We start from the raw sequence: 15,425 nt of genomic DNA on the forward strand, positions 1-15,425 counted from the left end.
CATCCCACACTGGGGCCTGTCAGGGGGTGAGGGGCTAGGGGGAGGGATAGCAGGAGGTAGGGGGTTAGGGGAGGGATATACCTAATGTATATTAGGTATATCTAATATACATTAGGAAATACCTAATGTAGATGATGGGGTGATGGATGCAGCAAACCAGCATGGCACGCGTATACCTATGTAACAAACCTGCACATTCTGCAAGTGTACCCCAGAACTTAAAGTATAATTTTTAAAAAAAGAAATTAGAGTTTTGTGCTTGCTTAAGTGTATATAAAAATAGAGGAGAGGTTCTCAACCAGGGTTGATATTGACAGCAGGGGGCATTGGCAATGTTTGGAGACAGTTTTAGTTGTTACAACTCGGGGAGAGGGTAGCTACTGGTAAACGGTGGGGAGAGGGCCCAGGGATGCTGCTGAACAGTCTGCAATTCCCTGTACAACAAAGAATCACCCAGCCCAAAAATCTCAATAGTGCCAAGGCTGAGAATTCCTGAGATAGAGAGACGTTCATTGCATCATTGATTAATATAGGGGAAAAAAAAACCCAAACTGTAAATAACCTGGATGCACATCAGTTGGGGAATGGTTAAATAATAAACTCTGCTACATCATTTCAATGGAATACTTGCAGACATTTAAGAAGAAGCAGGCAGCTCCATGTGTCCTGATGTCGAAAACTGTCCAGGCTGTATTTTTTTATGTGAATAAAAACAAAACACAACAGAGTTTTTGTTAAGCGATTTTCTGTTTTGGGTGATATTAAGGGATTTCTGGCTCAATATTAAGGAATATTGTGGCTATGTTTTCCAAAAAGGGTCTTTTCTTTAGAGAGAGACTTACATGGAAATATTTACAAATGAAATGCTATTATGGAATTTGCTGCCAAATGCTATGACAGGGGGAAGTAGGTGGAGTGGAAATGGGGCAGGACTGGCCATGAGTGCTGTGCCTGTGTGATGAGTTTAGGGAGGCTCATTAGATGAATGTGGGTATTTTTGCAGTGTTTTTGGAATTCTCCATAATATAAAGTTGCCACACACACACACACACACATAAATGCACTGAAGAAAATCTGGCAGGAGATAAGAGATGGTAGGTAGGTAGATAAATACAGACAGACAAATGTGGATTTGGCTCTATATAACAAAGAACTTAAATAACAGTGGCATAAATAACCTAAGAGTTTATTTCTCTCTCATCTAAAAGTCTGAGTTGACACAGCAGCTCTGCTCTGCAAAGTCATCAGCAGTCCAGATTCCTTTCCTCTTGTTTCCTCATCCTTTAAGTGCTGCCCTTTTCCTTATTGTCCAAGATGGCACTCCATCACATGACATTCTATCCAGTAGGAATGGGGAAAAGAGGAAGGTCCACCCCATTCCTTTTAGGACCTAAGCTACATGTTGCTCGCATCACTTTTGATTCCATCCTATTGACTGTGCTTAGTCACATGACCACAGCCTAACTGCAAAGGAACCTGGGAAATGCAGTCTTTATTCTGGGTAGCTGAGTGCCCTGCTAAGAATTAGTTGTATTTTGCAGAAGGGAGAAGGGAAAGAATACTGGGGATCACCTAACAATCTGTACCACAGTGTACCCAAACTGTGAATGATTAGTACAGATCACTGAGACTGTGGGGAACTTAACTTTTTACATTATATGTTGTTCTGCCTCTTACCACGAGCATGTGTAGTTTTTCTTCTATAAAAAGAATTAAATACAGAAAATGTTATGATAAGTGGCACATGCCATGATCCTTGTCTGTAACACTGTGAGGCTGTAGTATAATTTTTTCGTATTCATTTCACTGATACTCATTGCCTGATTGTTTAATGCCAATTACAATTACTGTATTACGTGCTAAGGACACAGAATTGACAAGACAGACAAAGCCCCCAGCCTCTGAAAGTGAACAGAGAAATATGCAGTATATTTTAAGATAGTGATCAGAATTAAGAAGGCAAATAAAACATGCTCATGGGATAGAAAGTAGGTGGTGATTGGGGGGATTTGGGAGGAGTTTGACAATATGATCAAGAAAGGAGGCCGGGCTCACACCTGTAATCCTAGCTCTTTGGGAGGCCAAGGCAGGTGGATCACCTGAGGTCAGCAGTTCAAGACCAGCCTGACTAACATGCTCCATCTCTACTAAAAATACAAAAAATAGCCAGGCATTGTGGCAGGTGCCTGTAATCCCAGCTACTCAGGAGGCTGAGGCAGGAGAATTACTTGAACCTGGGAAACCGAGGTTGCCGTGAGCTGAGATTGCGCCATTGCACTCCAGCCTGGGCGACAGAGAGAGACTCCATTTCAAAAAAAAAAGAAAGAAAGAAAACAAAGCAATCTCTGAGGAGGTGGCATTTGAGAAAACACCACAGGTGGAAGAGGATTTGTTGCAGGAGGAACAGCAAGTGCAAAAACTATAAAGTGGGAACCAATTCACTAGGTCCAAATAATCGCACAAAGGAGAATGTCCCTGCAGGAGAGGCTATAAGGACGGAACTTCCAGGAGGCGAGATTGGAGGGTGGGAAGGGTTTTGGATTAAGTGTTATATTAGGTCATTTGAGTATTAATTTCTCCAAGTTATTGTGGCCAAAAAGTGGCTTTCCTAATTATTTGCAATCATTTTCAAAATAATTAGGAAACATGGAATGTGGAAAAACACTCCATTGGCACAGTGTCATGTGGTGAAAGAGACCTGCGCCTTGTTCCAGCTCTGCCTGTCGTTAGCCGTGGGACCTGAAGAAACTTACTTGATTTGTTAGCCTCCCAGTTTCTTTACTTCTAAGGGTGGAGAAGAGCACTTACTCTGTATCCTATTCTGCGTTCAGAACTATACAAGTGTAAGTCATTTCATCCCCACAGCAGCCCTAGGAGGTGGGGACCCTTTGTATCCCCATCTGACAAGTGAGAAAATTGAAGCAGAGAAGTCAAGGAAGATCCCACACCATTAGCAAGTGGCAAAGCCAAGATTTGAACTCAAGCACCCGGGCACCCGAGGAAGCTGCTTAGTCACCACTGTTCCAGGTTCCTGCCAACTCTGCCCACCTCACAGTCTGGTTGGGGGAGTGCAATGAGGAAAGAATTTTGACAGCAACTTGCAAGAATGTAAATGTTGAACAAATGTACTAACATTATTGGAATATTCTAGAATATCTATCTTCTTTACAAATAAATATTTTAAAGTTTCTAAACTCCTAATGAAAGAACTGATTCAGGCCACAAACTTTAGTGGATGAAACCATGAGATCGGAGGTTAGTGGGGAACTTTATAATGGAGGAAGCAGGAGGTGCTACCTGACTACGGGGGCCTTCGTGGTGTCACTAGAAAGGAGACACCTGGGACTCCTGATGAGCTGCAGCGGTGAGAATCCAGCACCAATTCCAGAGCATTGCTACCCTCCCTCAGATTACTCTGAACCTAATCACAATTCCAGCTGATTTATGAGAAATACAATGAAAAGAGAAATGCGTTAACAACACTGTAAAGAGGCAAATACAGAACATGAGATATTCTGCAAGACAACTAACCGAGTTTCCCCAACACATCGAGTCTGTATAAAAAGGAGGGGAAGGCTGTCCTAGATTAAATAAATGTAGGAGATACAATAAGTAAATCTACTGTGCAGACTTTGTTTAGGTCCTATATTACAACCCACCTTTACAAGGGTGTGTTGAGACAACTGGGGAAGAGTGAATGTGGACTGCGTTCAAGATGGCACAAAGAGTGAGTGTGAATTTTGTTACGTGTGATGATGGAAAACATCCATATTTTTAAATGAGGTGTATGGAGAAAAGAGACTTCAAGTTTGAATTTGTTTTAAACACTTGAGCAAAGAGAAAAGTAAACCAACCAAAATTCTGAGAAAAGACACGTTTGGTAAAAATCGTGAACATTGTTGTGTCTCAGTAATGGGTGCACAGCAGTTCATTCCACTATTCAGTCTACTTTCATATATGTTGGAAATTTTTCATTAAAAAACTTCTAACCCTCACCATGAAGCCATCTGATGAAAAGAGAGGGAGGGAAAAAAAACAAAAAAACTCATTGTATGAAATTGCATAAAATTCAGCCAACCTCCAAACAAGAATTAAAACAGTTTTTAAAAACACTCATGAATCGCTGCACAGCTCATTCAATTTCAGGGTAATGATGTAATTAGAGGAGATCAGTCATTAGAAAAGATTAATTTTAAGACATCTGCTGCTGTCAGTGGCAGATGGCAGAAGAGGGGAACATTCAAAGCACGGGGCTCTCAATCCATCTCTGCTACTTACAGTTGGTTTTAGGCAAATGTCTTCGATTTCTGTCCCCACTTTCCTTACCAATAAAATGGGATTGAAGTTCTACCAAACTAAAATGGGATTGAGGTTGGTAGAAGATCGGGAAGATTATGGGGACTCAAATAGGAAAGGCACTTAAAGCAACATCTGGCAGGTGGACAGCGCTTAGTGTACATGAATTACCATTATTTCCATCTTCACAGTTGTCAGTGCGTCATGGGGCACAAATACTAATTTGGACAAGTGAAGATCCTCTCCTATTTGGTTTCCAGTATTCACTTTCCCTTACCCATTCTTCAACATTTCTCTCCCGCCTGTTTCCCTTCCCCCAATAACAATGCCCTTGCTTTGTAGACTCAGAACAAAGCTCGCCACAGTTTAAATGGTTTCAAATGGGTCCAGGTCATTGCAATGGGCTATGGTTGGGGTGAAGGAAAGGGAGAGGAACAGTGGAGGACAACGTTGCTGGTGTGATACCTGAAAGCAGAATGCCTCTGCAACCTGAGGATTCTCTTTCCTCCCTGGATCTCCTGCCTGCCTCATGGTGGGATACCAGGACTCCAGGACTCCCCCGGTGGCTTCCAGCACTTCATGTTCTCCAGCCGTCCTTGGCAAGAAGGACTCTTCCCTTACAGTAAGAGTCCTTGGTGTTTTGCTTTGTGCCTAGTTTTGGTGGTTGTGGGTTGGGGTGTGGGTTTGGTTTGGTTTCTTTTTTTCTTTTTAATGGCTCTGCGTGAGAAATGTTCTATAAAGTTCTACATTTGGCTCCAGGGCCCTGCTGAACCCAACCAGGAATCAAGCAGAACGTGTGTGGTCCCGTCCCAGTCTGTCACTGCACGTTGGGTGCCTTTTTAAAGGTTGCCTCTTTTGGGCCTAGAGAATATTGGAACACGCATCATAAAATGCAGGCATCCAAACTTGCATCATGTGTTTTTTTCAAAAAGCTGATCTCAAGAGGTTACATACTGCACGATTCCATTTATATAACTTTTTCAGAATGACATTTTAGAGATGGAGAACAGATTAGTGGTTGCCAGGGGTTAGGGGTTTTGGGTCGGGGGGGCCTGGGGTGGGTGTGCCTATGAAGGAGTAGCACAGGGAAATCTTTGCGGTGATGGACTCGTCTCTAGATTGCAGCAGTGGCTATGCAGAGCTGCACATGTGATAAAATGACACAGATCTACACACACACTGCACTAACCTCAGCTTCTTGGCTTTGACATTGTACTATGGTTATGTAAGATGTAATCACAGGGTGGAAGGCATTGGGTGAAGGGCACTCAGGACCTTTCTGTACTATGTTTTGCAACTTTTTGTAAATCTAAAACTATCTCAAAATAAAAGGTTTTGGCTGGCGCAGTGGCTCACGCCTGTAATCCCAGCACTTTGGGAGGCCAAGGCAGGGGGATTGCTGGAGCCCAGGAGTTCGAGACCAGCCTGGCCAACATAGTGAAATCCAGTCTCTTAAAAAATAAAATAAAATAATAAAATGTTTTTTAAAATACCAGGGACAGCAAAGTTGGATTGATTGACCAAATGATGGGCCCTTGTTTTACAATCAAGAATGAGGGAAGCAGGCTGGGCGCGGTGGCTCACACTTGTCATGCCAACAGTTTGGGAGGCTGAGGTGGGCAGACCACCTGAGGTCAGGTGTTCAAGACCAGCCTGGCCAACATGGCAAAATCCTGTCTCTACTGAAAATACAAAAATTAGCCAGGCACGATGGTGGGTGCCTTGTAACCGCAGCTACTCGGGAAGCTGAGACAGGGGAATCACTTGAACCAAGGAGGAAGTAGAGTGAAAGCTTTCCCATCAGCTGTTTTTATTTTTGATTCTGTGCCAAGCTCATATGAATGAGAATTCATCAAGCATAGGGAAAGAGCTTAGTCTGGAACTGAGATTCAAGACTCAAGCTGGTTTCCTTTCATTGTAAGCCTCCCTAGAAAGCCTGCTTGGCTGAAGGATGGTGCTCTCAACTGGCCGCTACAGAGGCATATTGCTTACGCAGTTGCTTATACATAAGCTGAGTGCAGTGGCTCACATCTGTAATCCCAGCACCTTGGGAGGCCAAGGCAGGAGGATCACTTGAACCCACGAGTTTGAGCCCAGCCTGGGCAGCAAAGTGAGATCCCTGCCTCTACAAAAAAATTAAAATGAAAACACTAGCCAAGTGTGATGGTGCACACTTGTAGTCCTAGATAGGAGGCCGAGGCAGGAGGATTGCTTGAGCCCAGGAGGCTGACACCAGCAGTTTGCTGGGCAACACAACAAGGTCTGTCTCTATAAAAATAAAATAACTGTTTATGTCTTCCTTAGAGAGTTTTCGGATAAAAGCTTTCCGATCGGAGGGTAAAAATAGTACAAGGGATGAAGAAATGGACATTCCACTGGGAATATAAATTGGACTCACCAGTCTGAGGAGCAATAGGCAAATGGGTTTTACTATTTTAAGCTGGGGGCCAGCAGTTATACCTTGGGGTATCACTTCTAGAAAACTCCATGCACATGCACCCTAGAGGACCTGCCCCAGTCATTGTGGAATTCGTTATCATAACAACAATGTGGGAACCCTGAGGCCCGGAAAGATGAACTGTGGAGTAGGCATGCCTGCAAATACCATGCAGCAATGAGAAAGAATAAGCTAGGCTGGGCGCAGTGGCTCACACCTGGAATCCCAGTACTTTGGGAGGCTGAGGCAGGTAGATCACAAGGTCAGGAGTTCAAGACCAGCCTATCCAATATGGTGAAACCCCGTCTCTACTAAAAAACACAAAAATTAGCTGGGTGTGGTGGCAGGCACCTGTAATCCCAGCTACTCAGGAGGCTGAGGCAGGAGAATTGCTTGGACCTGGGCAGCAGAGGTTGTGGTGAGCTGAGATCGCACCACTGCACTCCAGCTTGGGTGACAAAGCGAGACTCCATCTCAAAAATAAAATAAAAAAGAGTAAGAAGAATAAGCTAGGTCTCTGTGTCATGGTATGGAATGAACACCAAGATTTTTTATTATTATTATTAGAGTGAAAAAACGTCTTGGAACAAGATGTACAGGATCAATAGCGGTAATTATAAAAATAATACTGTATCTTTTTATGATTATGTGTGTTTGTGTTTATACACTATTTATGCTATTAATTGTGGATACATCTGGTGGGAGGCAGTGCTCCAATGTGGCTGTAATCTTATCTGAAATTTTAAAACATGTTTACAAATGTTTTCAGATGTTATTTGGGTAACCAAAACTTTAAGAGAGGATCATGTAGTTCTTATCTCATCAACAGGAGGCACAGGTGGACTATTCTGGGGTCACCCATCTAGGAATTCCAACTAAGTCTGGCTAGCAAACCCCACCCTGAAATGCCAACTTCGGGAGAGCAGGAACTTGTCTATCTGATTGTACACTGTATCCCCAGTATCTGAGACAGTCCCTGGCTCTTAGAAGGCCCTTAAAGGGTGGGGGAGGGGGAAGAAAGATGAAATCAGTTAGTGAAGGAGTAGCAGCTTTGCTTTTTGGTGCGCTAAGTAAACGGCATTAATGATTCTATATGATGGGCAGCCTGACTCCATGGATAAGTGAATGGCTTTAGTGTCAGCTTTGTCCCTGATCCATTTATCTGCCTTCTAGTCTTTGCAGAGGAAACTGAACTTGCCTTATTTATCTGGGAAGATGTTTCCCAACTCATGGCAGCCCTGTCCCACAACTTCTGTTCAATAACACCTTCCCCGTGTTAAGGGAGGTGGGGCAGGGGAGGTTGGAGGTGTGGACAGGAGGAAATTTGTGACCATACTCCCGTGGCTTGTGGAATTCTTCCCCAAGGTTGTTGAAGTGACAGCAGCCCCTAAATTTCACTGGCTGCACCCACAGCTGATTTCTACTCTGACTTTTCACACTGAACACCTGGGGCATGATGCGCCTGTATTAAAACACAAAGGCAGTCTGCAGTCCCGCAGGCAGGGGGCTGCCCACGGCTCCAGGTGCACATCTTCCAGGGCTCATGCGCAGCACGAGAGAATGATCTCTTTTCCGGCAGTTCATCTTGGGGCTCCCACTGGCCCCAGGTGGCTCCACTATCCTGGAGCCAAGCACGGTAGACGGAGGAATGGGAGATGCTGATTGCCAGGCTCCGAGCCTGTTAGTAGGGTCGGTCCCAGCTGAGCCACATGGACTGAGGGCCGCAGGGAGGCAGTTTCCTAAGGAAAGAAGGGACGCTATTGCCAGAAAAGCCACCAGGCCAAAATGCCAGGAGCCCACTTCTCCCACCACGCTCCTTCTTAAGCCGTGACGTCCTTCTCCACGCTGCAGCTCTGAACAGTTCTGCTTTCTCCTCCTGCTTTCTTAGCACAAAGTAGGTCCATTCAGGGCACAACCACCAGACAGGACTATTTAGTAGTATAATAGCCATGATTAAGGGGATGGCTGTGTCATTTGAACAGGGCCTTTTGGATCTCCTCTCCCTTCTGGGATGGCCTGGGAGACAGTAGCATCCAATACTGATACACTTCTGACCACACCCTACATACAGTGCTAACATTAGGTTCAAGAGTAAACCAGAGGTCTCAAAGGCCGTGGCTGGAGGGACTGGGCAGTCATGGAGTGGACTGCAGCACCGGCAGTGAACGTGTTCCACACATTATGGGGTACATTTAGCAAACACTCGATAAATATTGTTTGAATGTGTACATTTATTCCTACAGTACCTTCGTCCATCATACCACAAATATTTATTAAACAACTATCGAGGGCAGGCCCTGTAGGAGATTTGAGGGATATAATGGTGGATAAAACAGATCAAATCCCTGCCATTGAGAGCTTACAGTCTGGTGGGGGAGACCTAGGGAAATTGAATAACTCACCAACACCTGTAGAAACCGTTAGCGTGACCAGTAAGAGAGAGGGCCGTGAGCTGCAGAAGGGGAATTGCTCACTCAGAGAGGGCCTGGGGAAATCCTGCTGGCACTGAGGCCTCTGCAGGGTGAACAGGAGGGACTGGAGTTCCAGGCAGAGGGAACAGCATGTGCCAAGGCCCTGTGGCAAGAGGGAGTGTGGAGCAAGAGAAAGGCCAGCGTGCTGGAATCAGACATTGGGCAAGGAAAAGGCAGATCAAGGGTACGTTTGGAAGTCTTTGCTTCATCCTAAGGGCAATGAAGAGCCGTCGGAGGTTATAAGCAAGAATGAGGTGAGGAGAGCAGGTTCAGATTTATGCTATTGTTTGCTGCACAGAGAACAAACTGGAGGGAGGCCATGGTGGCCCCAGGGCGGTGGGCAGGCGGGCCGCGGTGGTCTTCCAGGGCAGAGAGGATGATGGCTTGGACCTGGGCAATGGCCATGGAGGAGAACTTTACAAGGCCTGGAGATGGATTGGACCTGAGCATTGAGGGAGAGGGGGAAGTAAGAGTGATCCTGAGCTTTCGGTGTGAGCAATTGCCCCCTGAAATGGGGAAAGCCAAGCTGATTTGTGATTCACAGATGTATTTTGAAGGGAAATTGAATGAGGCTGGTGGAGGCTGCCAGAGACATCCAGGTTTCGGCCACAGCTGCTGTCTGTCCAGAAGCCTGTGATTGAAATCAGCAGGCTTCGATTTCTCAGCCCATGAAGGATGCTGGGAGTGGCCCTCTCCACAGTCCCATTGGCCGACTGGCCATCTGTCCCCTGCATCTAACAGGCAGGGCCACTGTCCTCAGCCAAGGTAGCTGGTGCACTCACAGGAGTGCGGAAAGGTGAGCGGCCCACCCACTGGGGACCCTCCATCTGCTTTTGATCCTTCCCAGCCTTTGAAGCTGCCCCTGCCCCCACCCTCCAGCTGTCATCTCTCGGGCTCCCCCACTGCTTCCCAGTCCCCAGGGACAGGGGTGGTGACAAGGGTAACAAATGGCGCAAGCCGCAGGCAGCAGCAGGCCAAGGAGGCCAGAGGGTGGGGGCCCTTGAATGCCTCTTTCTTCCTGCTCCTTTGGGCCCTGTTCTGAAGTAGCTGGGCTATCAGGGTTTTGCAACAATGCTACACAGAAAGGATTTCTTTTTTTCTTTCTTTCTTTTTTTTTTTTTTTTTTAAATGAATTCCAGACTTTTTCTTCCTTTCCCTTCCCTGCCTTTGTTAAAGGGAAGCTGAGTCTTTCTCCTTCCCCAGATTCCGTGAAGGCTAAGTTCTCTCTTCCTCCCCCTGCATAGAAAATAAGCTGGTCTCCTATTTCAGGTAATTGTGAGTTGGGGCAAGTGGGGAGAATGTGAAGGAAGCCTTCCCCCCAAATTGCAGGAGAGCTCAACGCTGCCCCTCAAACCACAATAGGAACCAGTGGTTTCCGGGTGATCCTCATGACAGTTTCTAGTGTCTACCTGGAATGAAACGAATTGTGTGTTTTGAGCCTTTGTGTGAATGCAAATAGTGTCAGCTGCCCCTTGTTGAATACCCACTCACATACCTTCCCTGACTCACTTTTCTCAGAATAACCTGGGGAGGAGGGTAGTATTTTCTCCATCTTATAGAACTGAGGCTCAGATAAGTGAAATAGCACTTGCCCAAGGTCACACTGCCGACAGCGACATAGCTGGGATTTGAACCCCTGGAGCAGATAACAGATCGGGTGCTCTGACTGGGTAGCTTAGTAGACTTTAGAGCTGATGGGCCCTGGGTTGAAATTGTGATGCAGAGCTATCTGCAACCTGCGGTTAAGAGCACGGATCTGGAGCCAGATCATCTGGGTGAGAATCCTGGCTCCACCACTAACTAGCCAGGTCCATCTCTGAACCTGTCTCCTCATCTCTACCTACTTCATAGGATGAAATGAGCCAGTGCATGCAAAGAGATTTAGGCCTCAGAATAAATGCTCTGTAAGTGTGAGCTGTTTTTATTTCTATGATGTGTAAGCTGAGCAATGTAATCAGGGCCAAGTTAAGACCTTTAGCAGCCTCAAACACCGGAGACTGGCCTTCCTCCTCCATTGTCTCCTCTAATTCAATAATGAAACAAAGCGATTTATAAGACAGAAAACTCACTGCATGCTGAAATTTTTTTTTTTACAATTTTGTTTAGTTTTTTTTTTATTGATACATAATAGATGGACTTATTTACAGGGTGCATGTGATAGTTTGATACATTCATATGTGTACAGATCAAATCAGGGTCACTGGGATTTCATCACAAATATGTATCTTTTCTTGATGCTAGCATCATTCAAGTTATTCTATATTCTAGCTCTTTTGAATGTATGATAAATTATTGTTAATTATAGCCACCCTACTGTTCTATTGAACACTAGATCTTATTCTTTCTAACTGTATATTTGTACCCATTAATGAATCTCTCTTCATCCTCCCCACCACCCTTCCTGACCTTTAATAACCACAATCTACTCTCCATCTTAATGAGATCTATTTTTTTAGCCCCCACATGTAACTGAGAACATGCCATATTTGTCTTTCTGTGCTTGGCTTATTTCACTTAACGTAATGACCTCCAGTTCCATCCATGTTGCAGCAAATGACAGAATTTTCTTCTTTTTCATGGCTGAATAATATTCTATATGCATACCACATTTTCTTTATCCATCCATCAATTGGTGGAGCGTGCTGACATTTGAAAAGCTTCTTTTTAGATCCTCATGGCAGAACAGGGTAAGTTCACCAAACAGGAACGATTTCACATTTTCTCGGTGCCTACGCTTTGCTCAGACCTAAATCTGTGTTTAGTTGGCCTTTGAGGAAATACAGGACAGATCCTTCTATTTCCCAGCATGGTTGAGAGAATTAAAAGAGATAATGTAAATGTGATCAGGAAAATTGCCTGGCATAAATTAGGTGTGTGGGAAATGAGAACTATGACTAGGATTTTTGGAAGGGTTTTACTAACTTTGGAAACCCAGTTGCCTTGAATTGCTTGTTCACATTCCTATACTCTGTGGCTAATAGTTTGCCTCTAGAAGTCACCAGTGCTTGTAGCTGTAGCTGACAGCAGGAAGGAGCAATTGTCAGGTTCACAAGTCAGGATCGTGTTTACTTTGTGAAGATTAATACTTCTGTAGCTTTGGCTTTATTAGTGCTGTTCATTTGCTTGCCTCCAAAGGATGATGTGTTTTGATTGCTGTAGGTATTTTAATTGCTATAGGTATTTTAGATTTTGCAGATCTAATTCTTGGTCTAACAGGGACTTAGAATCAGTCAAGTCCCTTTCTTCATGCACATTAATTTTCAAAAGGATAAAAACTTTTAAATTATCATATCTAGGTGGATTATTTTATCATTACTATATGTCCCTGTAAATCTCTAATAATGGTTTTTATTTTAAAGTCTACTTGGGGTAATGCCAGCTTTCTTTTATGTTGTATTCATATCATTGAATCCTTGCTTTGAATCTTTGTATGTCTATATATTTAAAAGGGGTCTCGTAATAAGCATGTAGTTATTTTTTTAAAGTCAATCTGGTGATGTCTTTCAAGTGTTATATTTATTCTGTTTGTGTTTACTATAATTAATGTAATATATAAATGTACATGAAATGTTTACACTTACTATTCTTTAGCAGTTACCCTAAATATTATAGGATACATTCCTGATATATCTAAAAGTTTACTATAAATTAGTACTTTTACCATTTCCAAGGAAATGCAAGGTCCTTAAAACATGTGAATTGTATTTATCTATCTTCCTCCTGCTCACATATTTACCCTTTGATGTTGCTCTTTATCATTGGTGAATTTTCTTTTTTTTTCCCCCATTTATTTATTTTATTGCATTTTAGGTTTTGGGGTACATGTGAAGAACATGCAAGATTGTTGCATAGGTACACACGTGGCAGTGTGATTTGCTGCCTTCCTCCCCATCACCTACATCTGGCATCTCTCCCCTTGCTATCTCTCCCCAGCTCCCCTCACTGGTGAATTTTCATGCTTCCAGGACATTCTTTTTTAGTGCAGGTTTGTTGATGGCAAACAATCTTAATTTTGGTTTGTTTCATTTTTATTTTGTCCTCATTTTGAAGTTTTGTTTGTTTGTTTTTTGCTGACATAGAATTCTACATTGGCAGATGAAATTTCATTGTTTTCTGTTTTCCATCGATTCTGCTGAGAAGCTGCTTCTCCTTATTATACCTTCTTTAAAGATTATATATTTTATTCTTCTCCGACTACTTTTCAGATTAATATATTTTTGCACATTTACAGTTTGACCATCATATGCCCAGGAATTCTTTTCTCTGTGTTTATCCTGTTTGGGATTCACAGAACTTCTTGATTCCATGACTTGATGTCTGTTATCCGTCTGGGAAGGTCTTCTGTGAGTTTCTCTTTAAATATTGTTTCTCACTTGCTCTCTCGCTCTCTCTCTCTCTCTCTCTCTCCTCTCTCCTCTCCTTCTGGGGCCCCTATTATATGTGTGCTAGATCTTTTACCATGTCCCATGTTTCTTTTATGATCTTTTAAACTGATTTTCCAACCTTCTTCTTAAGATTTGTCTACTAACTTACCTTCCAGTTCACTAATTCTTTCATCTGCTGTGTCCAATCAGTAGTTCAACTGATCTGTTGAGTTCTTAATTTTAATTATTTCATTTCATTTCTCAGTTATGTAATTTCTTTTTTTTTTTTTTGAGATAGAGTTTTGCTCATGTACTCCCAGGCAGGAGTACAGTGGTACAATATCAGCTCACTGCAACCTCCACCTCCTGGGCTCAAGCTATTCTCCTGCCTCAGCCTCCCGAGTAGCTGAGATTACAGACACCTGCCACCATGCCTGGCTAATTGTTGTATTTTCAGTAGAGATGGGGTTTCACCTTGTTAGCCTGGTCTTGAACTCCTGCTTCAGGTGATTCACCCGCCTCAGCCTCCCAAAGTGCTGGGATTACAGGTATGAGCCACATACCCAACCAGTAATTTCCATTTTTAAAAAGTCTAGTATTTTTTAGCAGCATTCTCATCTTAAATCAATTTTTTTATTATCACAGTTGCTGAGGAGTTCTTGTTTGACAACTTCAATAGCTGAATCTCATGTGAGGTTTTCTGTTGTTGTTGTTGTTGTTTGTCTTGGTTTTTGATCATTTGATTTTGTCTCTTTATATGCCTGGTAATTTTTTTTATTGTGTACAAAACACTGGAGACTCGAAGATGGCATCTCCCCCAAAAGAAAAGTTTTTCTTCTGACTATTGATGATAGTAGAGGCAAATCACTTTGGTCCAATATGGAATTGAGATGACTCAAGGCAGGATCTATTTGGTTTGCCCTTACTCCAAGGAAGTAACCCTTTAGGGGCCCCAGTTAAAAGCCTTGAGTGTTTCTCAAGGCTTCTCATCCTTATTGGCCATGAATTCCAATTTTTGCCTTCCTATAATTGGTCAATTGCAAAAAAAAGCTCTGCTTAATTTTTTGCCTTCATAGCTACTACTCCTTTTTGTTTGGTTTCTCTGCCTCTCGCTGCACCCAGCCTGGGCATCAGCAAATGCCTCACGGCTAATAACTGTCAACAATATCAGACTCATACCTCTGTGGTTCTCATATTTCTATAATCTTTTGCTCCTTGTGTTCTAACTACCTTAGGAATCCTGAACTCTTTTTGTCTCCCCAACTCCATAAGAATGGAAAACTCTAAGCTATTGCTTTTTTCTTCTTTGCTTATAAACTGGCAAATGTCTTGAGGGGAAAATTGATAGAGGCCAAACTTAGTCTGTTTTTCATCTCTCTGAGATCTTGGTCCCTCAAGACCTGCCTTGGTTGACTTCCAATCCTTTAAAACAGTATTCTATAGCTTTTATTTTTGATCATGATGGTAAGATTGACTAAAAATACAAGCTATCACATTAATAGCTGGGAGGCGCAATCAGCTGGACAGTTTAATACATATTAGGAAAAATGGCTTATTTTTGTTTTCTTCAATATGGAGAAAAATTAAACTTTAAACCACATAAAAAGGCAGACTCTAAATGAATTAAAGACGTAAATAAGAAAGGTGAAACTCTAAGTGAAAAGTTTAACATGCAGACAAATTTTAAAATCCCAAGAATAGAGAAAGGATTTTTATAGCTACTAAAAGAAATTATCAGGTAAATATGTAAGGATTTTTTTGTTCTACAAAAGACAATAGAAATAAAGGAAACAGACAAATGAAAGACTAAGTGAAGAAATTTATAGAAAATATAACTTACCAAAACATGCTCAAGGT

At 42.9% G+C, this 15,425-nt stretch overlaps 1 protein-coding gene across 3 annotated transcripts in view; it reads left to right on the plus strand.

The window, feature by feature from the left end:
• The window catches only part of EYA2 (EYA transcriptional coactivator and phosphatase 2), a 292,281-nt gene that overhangs the window by 65,899 nt on the left and 210,957 nt on the right, over positions 1–15,425 (plus strand). Inside the window, exon 1 of one of the 3 annotated variants that reach the window (XM_037743018.1) lies at positions 4,654–4,918. The exons of 1 other annotated variant lie outside the window; for it this stretch is intronic. In XM_037743018.1, coding sequence (XP_037598946.1) covers positions 4,773–4,918 — 146 coding nt within the window. In that variant the 5' untranslated portion in view covers positions 4,654–4,772. Of the gene's footprint in view, positions 1–4,653; positions 4,919–15,425 lie in introns of those variants that run through there. One more of the 3 variants, XM_017541322.2, reaches the window with a different exon arrangement.

This window comes from Cebus imitator, unplaced genomic scaffold (assembly GCF_001604975.1).
Source record: "Cebus imitator isolate Cc_AM_T3 unplaced genomic scaffold, Cebus_imitator-1.0 Scaffold132, whole genome shotgun sequence".
NCBI lineage: Eukaryota > Metazoa > Chordata > Mammalia > Primates > Cebidae > Cebus > Cebus imitator.